General features: G+C 33.2%; 1 protein-coding gene across 1 annotated transcript in view; it reads left to right on the top strand.

Annotated features, from left to right (window-relative positions):
* Cdh7 (cadherin 7) overlaps positions 1-12,693 on the top strand; it is a 121,186-nt gene that overhangs the window by 63,705 nt on the left and 44,788 nt on the right. The window contains exon 6 of the mRNA XM_028775607.1: positions 7,751-8,004. Within this exon, the coding sequence (XP_028631440.1) occupies positions 7,751-8,004 (254 nt within the window). The remainder of the gene's footprint in view (positions 1-7,750; positions 8,005-12,693) is intronic.

Genomic DNA, 12,693 nt, shown 5'->3' with positions numbered 1-12,693 from the left:
TCTCTCTCTCTCTCTCTCTCTCTCTCTCTCTCTCTCTCTCTCTCTCTCTCCATTCTACCCTATACCCTGCTCTTTAAATCTGATTTATACTTTAATTTATTCACATTGCTTCTGTGAATTTGTGTAAACACAGATCCTAAGATAGTATAAAGGTCACTGAATGTATTACTGTGAATAAGAAACTCAAACTGATCCTGTTGGAGTTTCTAGTTTTGATTAAAAGGTGTCAAATCTCATAAAATGATAGGTTGTGAGTAGTTAGTAGTTGAATACTGTAAAACTCTTAAAGCAATAGCCAGCACATGTAAGGGATTTAAATTCACCATTTTTTCTTTTGTTTTTGAGGCACTGTTTAATGTCACTTGAACTAATTTAGAATTTGTTGTGTATCTGAGTTTGTTCTTGAACTCCAAATTCCTGAGATTACAGTTGGAACCCACCAAACTGAGTTACACATGAACTGAACAATAATGACACCATGGCATAGACTGTGAGAAAAAGTCTACCAGCTTCAGTGATTCAATGATACACAAAGAATGACAGAGGGTAGGAATTTTGAGAGCCAGAGAAATGTGCTGCTTCAAGGAAGAATATTACAGTAGGTATCCAACACCAAATGGTCATACCTACATACATACATTCAAACCACATTTTAAAGACTGAGCAAATTGTGCTTGTATGTGTGCGTGCGCAATAAATATTAAGGGAAAAAGAGAGTTTAAAGAAAGGAAATGATGTAATCACATAATTAGATAAAAAATGTGGCTTTTTAATGGGAAATGTCTTCATCAATTTATGATAAATAAATTCCTAGTGTTCTATTGTTGTTAAGAAACAGTTTAATTAAGGCAATTCTTTCAAAAATATGCATTAGGGGCTTCTTTACGGTCTTAGTGTGTTAGCTCACAATAAGCGTGGTGAGAAACTGACAGGTTTAGTGATGTAGTAGTGGGTGAGAGCTTTACATTTTTATCTGCAAGCAGAAGGGAGACAGAGAGAGAGAGAAAGTGAGAGAGAGAGAGAGAGAGAGAGAGAGAGGGAGACAGAGAGACAGAGAGACCTAGAGAGAGAGAGACAGAGAGAGGGACTAGCATCCTTTTGATACTTCAAAGCCCATTCCTAGTGACACTCCCTCTCCAACAGGACAGACCTCCTAATCTTTTTAATTGTTCTCAAACAGTTCCACCAACTGGGGACCAAGCATGCAATTATAAGAGCATATAGTGTTCCTTCTCTTTTAAACCATGGCAGATAGTAACTTTCATGTAAGTTCACATAAGAATCTGAAGCACAATAAGCATTGACTTTGAAAGAAAAGTACAATGGAGATATTATGCCTTGAATCCACTTGAAGTTTTAAAACTAGAGATTGTTATCTTAACATTAAAATGTTAATTAAAATATATATGGAAATAACAGTAACATTTTGACATACTAGAAATGAAGTTTCTGATATTAATAACCATATTTTTATTTATAATTCACCAACATAATTTAATGTTTTAGATTTAATGTTGGAGGAATTATGTGTAATACTTTGTACATACTGGCACAGTATTTTTGCATAATGTGAATGTTGATAATGTGTATTCATGTCGTCTTCATAATCATACAATTAAAGCATATTTTTAATGTTAACATTCTGAATTGTAGGACTGTAAAGTTCATTTAGACACACAGTGTTTTTTTGGTTTTTGTTGTTGTTGTTGTTTGATTTTGCTCATTTTTTTCATTTATTTATTTTTTTGTGTGTGTTTATACTAAATCTTCATTGTGCTCCCTCTCCTCTGGTTCCAGCCTTCACAAACACTTCCCCACTTTGTTCATTCTGTAGTTCTTAAATTTTATTTTCATGTACTTCACGTAAGTCATTATAAAATATCAAAATAATACCATAATCTACTCACTATAAGTTATTGTCATTATCTTTGACTAATGAATAACTTCTAGTTGGTAACTTCGTATAGATTTAATGATTCAAAAATTATCAAGACAAACCCTCATTTTTCTAAAATTACTTGTAGTTGCCACACAAAATGATATTGTACAAAATTTACCAGACAAAGTAGACTTTTAACTCCAAGACCAGAGTTTTAAGAGATAGAAAATCATCAGTTGTCATTTAACTGCAGTCTGACTTCAGGTTTAGTAATACAAACAGAAATATTTTTATGTAACTGAATTTCGAAATGAGGCACCATGACTCATTAGTGTTTGCCAATTGTCTTTCTTGTGTTGTTATGGAAACAGAGAATATTAAGCTGAGAATAAGACCCTTGAAAGCTAGTCACTAATTACTCCATGGACTGAAGGGAGAGGTCCTCTCATCTCTTTGGTAACAATTCACTGTGTTGGGTCATGGGTCTTAGAAAAATATAATCTTGTGTTGTAATGGACAGAAGTTTTAAAGGGTTTAAATCTCCAAGAAACAGAGAAACAATTTACATGACAAGTTTTCTAAAGAAAATGTTCTTAGGAAAGGAGGCCAAAAGAAGATTGTCTAAATTTACCACAGCTGAAGAGAACATTAAGACCTTCTTGGTCACAACCCAGGGACAAAACAAAATGACAGCACTGTGTGCAGTTCTGCATAATGAATAGGTTGTGTTTGGCTTTTAGACGCTACTGGAGAAAGAGCTTGATCATTATATAAAATGTACAGAATTACTTTTTGCAGTCATGCTTTCTTTGTGGTGGTAGATTATATTGAAGATTCTGAACAGTCGATTTATTTAAGGTAAGGTTATCTTTATAGTAGAGTTGTAGAACAGGCTACTTTTTCTATTAACATTGTCATTCTTACAGTCATTTACTTACAAGAAATAAGTTTAATAAACATCAAATCAAGAAGAAAGAATGTTGGAAAACATACATTATGTCTGATGTAAAATATAGATCAAGTCAGAATGGAGTGTTCGTAACAATTTATTTTATATTTATGTGCTTATTTATGCCCTGTCCAATATCTGACAGAAGACAATGTCAGACTCCTTAAGATTGGAGTTATGGATGGTTAAAAACTGTCTGATTGGAGTGTTTTTAAAGAATACAAAACAGATGTATGCAGAAATCCTGTGTGATATAACAGAAAAGTAATGGGTGGGAAGCCTACATGGCCAAAAGTTCATAGAGAATTTTTGTCTCTTAAACATGGATATTTGTAACCTTCTGTAGGACTCTGAACTATATAGTTTTCACATCTCTTCAAAATAGGGAACATTCCCTATTAAGCTGCTATAATAAAAATAACACAGTATGTTGTTTAAAAAATTCAAAACAAACTACTCATTTTGCAATTGAAACCTGGGAAGTCATAAGTCACGACAGAATCAATTCCTGCAGAGAGCATTCTTCCTAAGTCTAAGAAGGGTCTTCTCAGTGTGCCTTCACCTTACAGGTAGCACAAGAAGACTGTGGAGTGTTTTCTTACAGGCAGTATGTATGTGTATCTGCTGCCCTCTCAGGACCCCATCAAATCTCATCATTCAATGTTTCAGGGGTGGTTAAAATATTGACAGCATGAAGGATCACAATTAATTAAGCATTAATGCATATTAATATGCCATTTATGTAAATGCCTTTTAAAAATTATTTCCATTTATTTTTACAGTTCAGTCATTGCTCCCTCCCAGTCCCCCCTCCTGCAGTTCCTCTGAACAAAGAAGCTTGAAAATGACTCAGAGTTTCAAAGCATATATTGTTGTTGCTGATTCAATTCCTAGTAAGCTTGTTGGACTGCTCACGCCTACCTGTAATTTCAGCTTCAGGGAATCTGATGTGCTTCTTACATCCATGAATAACTGTATTAAAGTGAACATACCCTCACTCTCATATACATGCATTCACATAATTTCAAATATTCAATTGCACCTTAAAGAATTAAATGAAAAAAAATGACTTGGCCATGAATGTTTCTTGATATAAAGGTTTTATATGATTTATGCAAGGAGGTTATAAGAGTATCCATAAAAAAGGTAATGGTCTCTAAAACACTTTCCATGAATCTAAAAATTATGAAGTTATAGGAGAAAGAGAGAACAGCAGGTACTTGTGCGCTCTTAATGTAAAATAGTTCATTTTAATTGCAGTGAAAGGTATTGAAAGAAGAGTGAGCAGTTGGGCTAAAAAGACGGTATGTCTGGCCTTTGTGAACTGACTTGAATTTTTTTATTCAGTGGAAGTTTTATTTACTGTGTGTGGGTCTCATAAAATTTATGGGCTACATTATTTTTTGACTTTCAGTCATTGGAAAACGTGGACACTCAGGGATACACAGGATTGATGTAGAATTCCATGTTCATCTGTGTAGAATCACTGATACATGACCCTGCCCCTTCCTTCATATGTGGCAGAGAACGTGTGGCTTATAAAGTCTGATGTTTACCATCTGGCTAGATGCAGAAAATTGACAGACCCTGGCCTTAGATATACTCATCCTTGCTAACAGTAAATTTAAAAGTCTCTTTTGCAGTCAGTGAACCAATTTTAGCAAACCAGCTGCCTTCACTTCTGCTTATGACTCTGACATCAGAATCCTTGACAAGTGACTAATCAGTACCTATAATTCCCAGGGTGGCTTTGTTGCTTTACTAATTTTGGTCTTCATAATGCAGAGACACCCAGGGCTCTTACTTATTATTATAAGTAAGCATCAGTGTGATGCTGATTTGTTATGCAACTTCCAGTATTATGTTATTCAAGCTCTGTTCTTTTGTTTTCCTTTCTAATTTTGGGCCATCTTAACATCATTACCACAATGTAAGGGATTATCTTGGTAAAAATATAACACTCTTAAAATGCATTTCAAGTATTTCAATAGTGAGGAAGAAAAAAGTGAATCAAATGTCACTTTTAAAATGTGTTCAAGTTGTTAAATAATACTATTAATGATAACACTTCCCATTCGAACAGTGGATGCATGGCTTGCTGTGACACACTCTGCAACTATTTATTTCTTTAATGTAACATGGCCTTGAACCTTGATTTATAATATTTGATATAAATTCTTTGATTATTCTATTTTCATCATTTTCTAGACAGACTATTTCTTGAGTATTTCTCCTTTTATATGAATTTATAACATCCAGATTCTGAACCTCATGTGCTGTCTTCCGAACATGTTTAAAACATAAGTAATATAAAATAATTATATTTACATTTATAGTAAATTTTAAATTATTATTTGTAGGTCGGACAAAATTTAACTTGAACAGTACCCTTAGTATTGTTGAATGTGTTTGACTAATTGTCTTAAAGGTCATTTATGGTTTATACTGATTTGAAAAGAGATAGCAAATAGAATATTAATCTCCCATGTTTAATATAGATGTTATGTTAGATGAAGGCTTTTCTGTTATGGTTTGACATGTGTATAAGAAGCATGAGACTGAAACAAGATTGTGTACAAAGCGTTTACAGTCTGTCAAGGTCTGCAAACACTGACTGGTGAATACCGCTTATCTACTTGGTTCTCAGCTCTCCCACTAACGAGCATTGAATTGTTGGTGCAGGCCCAGTGAAATTCATAACCACTGTGAAATTTCTAAATGAGAAATTGTGTCAAAATTACCTGATAGACCTCTTAAAAATATGCATGCCTACACATATCCTTCTCCTCATCAAACTGATGCCTCATCAAATAAGCTGAAAATTCTGAGTCTCAGACTCTACACACATTTAGATTATAGACAAATGAGCAATCCAAGTAACTGACTCAGTAGGTAAGAGTGCATCCAGTGCAGGCATGGGATGAAAGGAAACAACTAAATCCACAGGGTTGTCCTCACATCTCCATTTGTAAACCCTGTTGTTTGGAAACACACATATTGTACACACAAAATAAAATGATAATGAAAAATATAAACACAAAATTTTTCCATTAAAGAACTACAGAATTTCTAATAAGATGATGTCTGTGCCACTGCTTCTCCTGAGCCTCAGCATTTTTTAGAGAACTTCGGATATGATTCACACTTTTAATTTTCATCCTGGAACTGTTTACAAAGTTAGTTTTGTATGTTTGTGATCAAGAACAAAGTATATATCATTTCTTTCACTGTTTCCACTTGGGTTATCAGCATCATCTGAATCAAAACCTTAGGTCAATTTTTAGGCAGTTTGTGCTCAAGATCAGTGCTTTAATTTGGTAGTTTTGCTACAACTCAGTTAAAATTTACGGAGTTTCTTTTCTAAACTCAAAGAGAAATGATTGTTGAGAATGAAAGCATGAAACCAATCAGATGTAGCAAACTAGTGCATGACACATAACTTTGTTTTAAAAAATAATTTATTTATATTTTTCAAATCGTAATTCATTCACACAGGGGTTGTAAACACAGAAAGGCAGGACGTGGGGAAGGGGATGACACTGGAGAATGTCAGTTACAAAGATTTGTCTAGGTTAGGTATTGAAACAAATTTTGTGTATCAATTTTCCTTTGTATTAGCCAAAGTAGATTAGCATAATCTATTATATATATATATATTTGTATAACAGTGCTGGTACATTTATGTAAAGTATATATTACATGTACTATAATATTGCATATATCACATGTACTACATAACTACTATATATTGTATATCATATATAGAATACCGTATTTTGTTTAATATATTATATATGTCAATATATTTTATACTACTTAATTGTTTAAAATGCATTTTACTTGATTCCATACCCTTTTGGAGATGACTTGGAGTATCTGCATACCCACATTTATGCACACATATGCCTAAAGGCACAATAGATAAATTTACATTCCAACTGGCACTATTTTATTTTCAATGTATTTTTTTGTTAAATACTTATACTAAGTAAAATGTCCTTTGGAATTAGCCATATTTCTATCACGTTCTTCATTACTTTATAGTCTTTCTGTTTAGAATCATTAAATATAGAGAATCCGGGGACATTTTTCAGTGATATGATTTAAAACAGAAGCTTGAAAAGCTGTCTCTCTCCACATGTTATTGTTCCAAGTATCCAGTACATATATATATATATGCCCAAAATTTTGCACAGATGGTGTTTTTAGTGAAATATTTAATTTTTATAATCTTTTCAAGCTTCCAGTGACTGGCTTTGAACAGCTTTTTAAAGTCATCAGTCCCCTTAGAAAATCACATATAAATTTAATATTCTGAAATATAAGTATCAGTCACCTAACTAGAGAACATTGGTTTTAGCAATAGACTGTTAATGAAAGCATCAACAGTCAGTGCCTTATAGAAAGGAATAAGCTGTAGTGTGAGCATGAGTACCATAAATATAATTCCACTGCCTACATCTATATTTTGAGCACCTGAGAACTCAGAAAATGAGCATAGCCCCCTAAACCGTTGATCTTCTAAATGAGAAACTGAGTGAACACAGAATTTTTCCTCTCATATAATGTATATTACTGAGTAAAATAGATATATTATATGATTCAAGAATATTACACTGATGCCCTGTTGGATAATACCTTTAAATCATAACATATTCTTTCACATAAAGTTGTAAAGACTGTGTCTTTCCAAACAATATATAACAATAGAATGGATATTAGCTCAAAAGCACTTAACCATTGTCTGAGCTGGAAAATTAGCAAGGACTCTGATTGACATAAATGGTTATTGTGTTTGAACGCTGATTGTGCTTTTTCATGACAGTGTCTCCTCTACGGTTATTCTTATTCATAAATGAAAACGCTGTGCTTTGCTGACTATCTAATTGGTAATTTAATTTCCTTAATAACCTTCTTTACAGGAACTCGATTTTGAAGCCAAAACAAGTTATACACTGCGCATAGAAGCTGCAAACCGAGATGCAGATCCTCGATTTCTGAGCTTGGGTCCATTCAGTGACACAACAGCGGTTAAGATAATTGTGGAAGATGTGGATGAGCCTCCTGTTTTCTCTTCCCCCTTGTACCCCATGGAGGTGTCAGAAGCGACACAGGTGGGGCATATCATTGGCACTGTAGCAGCTCATGACCCAGATTCTTCCAACAGCCCTGTGAGGTAACGGTTTGTTGCTCCATTTTCCTCAATTCTTCTCAGTATTCTTGTGTTCACAGTCATCATTATGTATAACGGCCTTTTCTGATTTTCAGCAAATTAAGTCTTTTATGCGAAGCCACAGTCTAAGACTTTCAAGAGGAACAGAACCACACAGAGTCTTTACAAATTCAGTTTAGTGATTAATTAACTTAATTAAGAATCTATGAAATAAATTGTTCAAATCTGTCTCTGTGTACAGCATGTGCTTATTAACTTTAATGGTTATAGTAGTAAACATGAAACAATACCTTATATGTGTATGCAGACAGTTTAAATTACCATTCGTTAAATGAAACTAGACATATTTTTATCAAATAATCTCCTTTGATATAATACCTTTTGATATGTAAGCATTTCAAACTACCTCCACTAGCCTATCTGCAACCAGCTTGTTTGTTCGTATGAATGCAATGAATAACTCAAGTAGATTTGGAAGAGCAGAGTAAGTAAAATAGACTTGAGAAAATATTTCTGATCTATAATTTGAATTTGTAATACATTGCCTCACTCAATGGCTAGTCTAGTTTATTTATTTACTTATTCATTTAAGTTTTGCTAAAACATCTTTACAACAATCAGCCTAAAGAAAAGGGGCTTATTTTATCTCTCAGCATTACGCTACAGTTCATTATGAGAGTGGATACAAAAGATAGCTGGCTATGTCTTATTATACTGAAACATAGAAAGAGAATGAATGCACATAACTACATAAATATACCCTGATGACTTTATTTAGTATTTTTCATACATACATAATTTGGGTTGACCATTTGTGAGTAGATAGTCTATCAGGTGGCTTAACCTTGGGGAAGGCAGTTTTTCTCGTTTAGCAGCCATTAAGCTACTCTAGCTCTTCATCTAGGAGTGTAACCTTATGAAATGTCCTCAAATTGTAGAATGTAGGTAAGAAAAGTTTCTCCATTCTTACATAATTCAGTGGCTCCTCCCGACAAAATGATCCACTCACAGGGATTTGGGTTATTCTGCACCAATTAAATTAGTTATTACATACCCTCACCAGTCATATTCACAGTAGGCATAACTAAATTAGTTATTACATACCCTCACAAGTTATATTCACAGTAGGCATAAACCAGTTACTGATAATAATTCTTTACTTTTACTTTAATTTAAATACTTCTACTTAAATTATTTAATTTAATGAGATGCACAATAATTTTTTTCTAGTCGTTGTAAGTGTAGAAAGGGATAAAAGCATACTAACATTCACCATTATTTAGGGCTTCAATGAAAAGGGGCATTCAGGGAAATATACAGAGACCATTTGTATTTGTTATCTTAATTTTTTTATTGTATTCATTCATTTGTATATAATATCGATGATTTTTTTGAGAAACAATTTCATTTTTGATAATATTGCACATGAAAAGAGACAATTAAAATTCAATATGGTAATTCAAGTAAAAGGGAGTACAGACAGGCTGAATTGTATAGCTGCTTGTGTTAGGGAAATTGAAGTATGAACTTCAGATCTCAGCAGGAGGTAGCCAGGCCAAAGGCTGAATTCCAAGCTATGTAGTCAAGATATCATGACTTTTACCAATGACATAACATGTCTACTGTTGTTCACCTTGCAAGTTTTCCTTTGCAAAGTAATAAACTGAATTGGAAGTTAAGGAAAAGCTTATATTATTTTCTCACAGAGAGATAGGCTTGTGTCAAGTAATTTAAAATAATTAATTTATGTTTGTATGTGTCTTAGTTTTATCAAATTAACTGCTTGACTTGAGTCTAATACAGTTATGCTTGAAACATTTCATTATTTTAAATTATTTTTCAATATCAGCACTAACATTCATGGCACATATTTTTCCTTAATCTAATTTTATATATTTCTATTCCCAATCCATTTATGCTCTTTTAACATTCCATGTTTTGCTTTGTTGACTCTGTTTACTCTCATGCAATCTATAAAAATTGGGTCTCTTCCCAGCAGTGTTTGTTGAATGATCTACATATTGTCAAGTGACTTCCTATATTGCTTTGTGAACCAGTAATGGGGAAAAACTGCTCTGATATGTTCTTTAGTTTATGTTTTCTGCTTGTTGATGATAAATAGAAATGACCAATAATAACAAATATTATCATTATGTGTTTTCACTGTTATGTTTTTATGACAATTTAATGTCAGAAAAGTCAGTTTAAATTCACATTTCATAAGCAATCACATTGACTATTTTTAAGGATTTATTTTGTGTGAATGTGTGTGTGTGTGTATGTGTGCATGAGCTCAGTATGTGTGTATCTGAATATGCGTATATATACAGATGGTTGTGGAATCTAGAAGAGAGTGTGAAGCTGGAATTGCAGGCAGTTCAGAGGTGTTAAACATGAATGCTTGGAACCAAATGTGGTTCCTCAGCAGGAGAGTATACGTTGGTAACTACTAAGCCAGCCAGCTCTCCTCCTGCCATGTTGGCTATTTATCATAAAACGTATTTTATATATATATATATATATATATATATATATATATATATATATATATGGCAAGCATTCTACAATGTCTTTGTGGAAGTTAATATCTACTTTCATTAAGAGATCATTGAACTTTCATACTTCAAATCCTCTCGCCACATGGACCTATACATGGTAAACAACAGTGTCCTGAGGATGAAGAAAGCAAGAATTTGCAGAGGGTACTAGAGTATGATGAGTCTTTATAATTGTGATCTTACTTCTACAACATCACAGATTTTTTTGTTCATTTTGTTTTACATTTATTTAATGTGTGTTTGTGTGTGAATGTGTATGTATTTGTTAACACGTGTGATTTTACATTTGTACATGGGTAGTTATATAGTGTGTTGAAGAAAGATGGCATCTTGTGAGCCTTATTTTCCCTCTTCATCATATGGTTTCAGATCTCCAACACCTATTGTTCTTGAGGTATAAATAGTGGTTTATTATAATGACATAAAGGGAAAACAATATTACTAGAGGTGTTAAACAGTTCAGACATTGACTCATCAGTTCTGAATTTGTTAACAATATTCATGCTAACACATTAAAATATCATATTGCATAGTGTGGATTCTAAGTAGAAATACAAGTAATGGTAAGGCAAAGTCAAGATCCTCTTCCAATGTAATCCAGCCCATACATATGCAAAAGGAAATATCACCTTGCTAATGCATCAAACACAGTGACTTTTAACTATGCAACTGCCCTCTGCTGAGAAGAAATAAATTGCTTGCTTGCATCACTGTCATAACATTGTCATTTTGACTGTTACAGAGGTAATAGGTGCAAATGGCAAGATTCTATGAACTCAGACCTTTGTGATTGTATGCAATATAACACCATTAGGAAATGTTAGGTCTCTCTGCGGCTTTCCTTTCATCTAGATATCTTATTTTAACAGTCCCATATTTCATTTTATTTGCTTTCCACTTTCCACATATGAACTGTGAAATACAAAGGTGGGAATTAGGTGATACTTAAAATTACTCAGGGAAAGAAAGTGTTATATTTTTAAATTTTCTTTAAGGCACAGTAGATAACAGAGTATACACCTGTCTCCAGTTTGTTTTAAAGTGTTTGTATGATATTTTATGTCACATTGAACAGTAAATGCTAACATCTACTGAACAAAGAATGGCAGGCTGCAGTCGGTTGTATGTCATCATCTTTTAAAACAGTAGCAACATCACTTTCAAGTTCTTGTTCAAGATTGTTAGGACCATAAAGAAATCCAGAGAGTAAGAACTCAGACTCATTCTTCACGTCAGCACTGGCAGATTGATCAATGTTTCAACCTATGTTTATTAAGAAACTCTTCTGTGCAAGGCTCTGGGAAATGTGCTGATAAGAAAACAAAGATGAATGAAACATTTCTTTAACATCTAGCAACTTACCATCTAGATGAAGTAGCAAGCTTGTGTAAGAATAAGAACTACAAGGAAAAACGTCTTTGTGGTAACATGGCAAATTGTGAGACAAATCACAACTCAGTTAACGTGAAGAAATGATAACATCAATATCGCTTTGGGTATGGTAGTCTTTGGATAAGCTGAACGAATATAATGTAGATGATGACTATGTTTCCTTTAGTTATATACTAAAGGACTGGTGCTAAATCATGAAGTTATATGACTATTTACTAATGGGCGTAGAACAAAGGGTATAGATAGCTAGGTTATATGAGCCCAGATCTCTGTGGTTATCTGCAATATAACACCACTAGAAATGTTAAGTGTCTCTGTGGCTTTCCTTAATCTAGATAGCTTATTTGAACATTCTCATGTTTGTTTCATTTGCTTTCCATTTTCCATAGGTGAACTGTGAACACAAAGATAGAATGGTCAAAGTAACTATGTGTTAAAGTATGACATTTTAAAAATAAGATTAGTTGTAAGGATGGGTGTCTAAAAATTACTAAGCAACAGTTTCAAGATTTCTCACCATTTCATTCTAAAATTATATAAGCACATTGCATTATGCTTGGATAATATTTACTACAAGCCCTGATGACATTCTTTTTGTTGCATGTTTTCCAGTACAAAACATAAAATGGTTTCAGAAATAGCCTGATATAGTGTGGCTAGTGAGAACACATTTGGTTTCAATAATTTAGTGTGCATTTTTAAGTAGAGTGTATACATACATAGAGTTGTGTGCATTATTCTA

This window comes from Grammomys surdaster, unplaced genomic scaffold (genome assembly GCF_004785775.1).
Source record: "Grammomys surdaster isolate TR1022 unplaced genomic scaffold, NIH_TR_1.0 257, whole genome shotgun sequence".
In the NCBI taxonomy this organism is placed as follows: domain Eukaryota; kingdom Metazoa; phylum Chordata; class Mammalia; order Rodentia; family Muridae; genus Grammomys; species Grammomys surdaster.
This window is presented reverse-complemented; position numbering and strand designations above follow the sequence as displayed.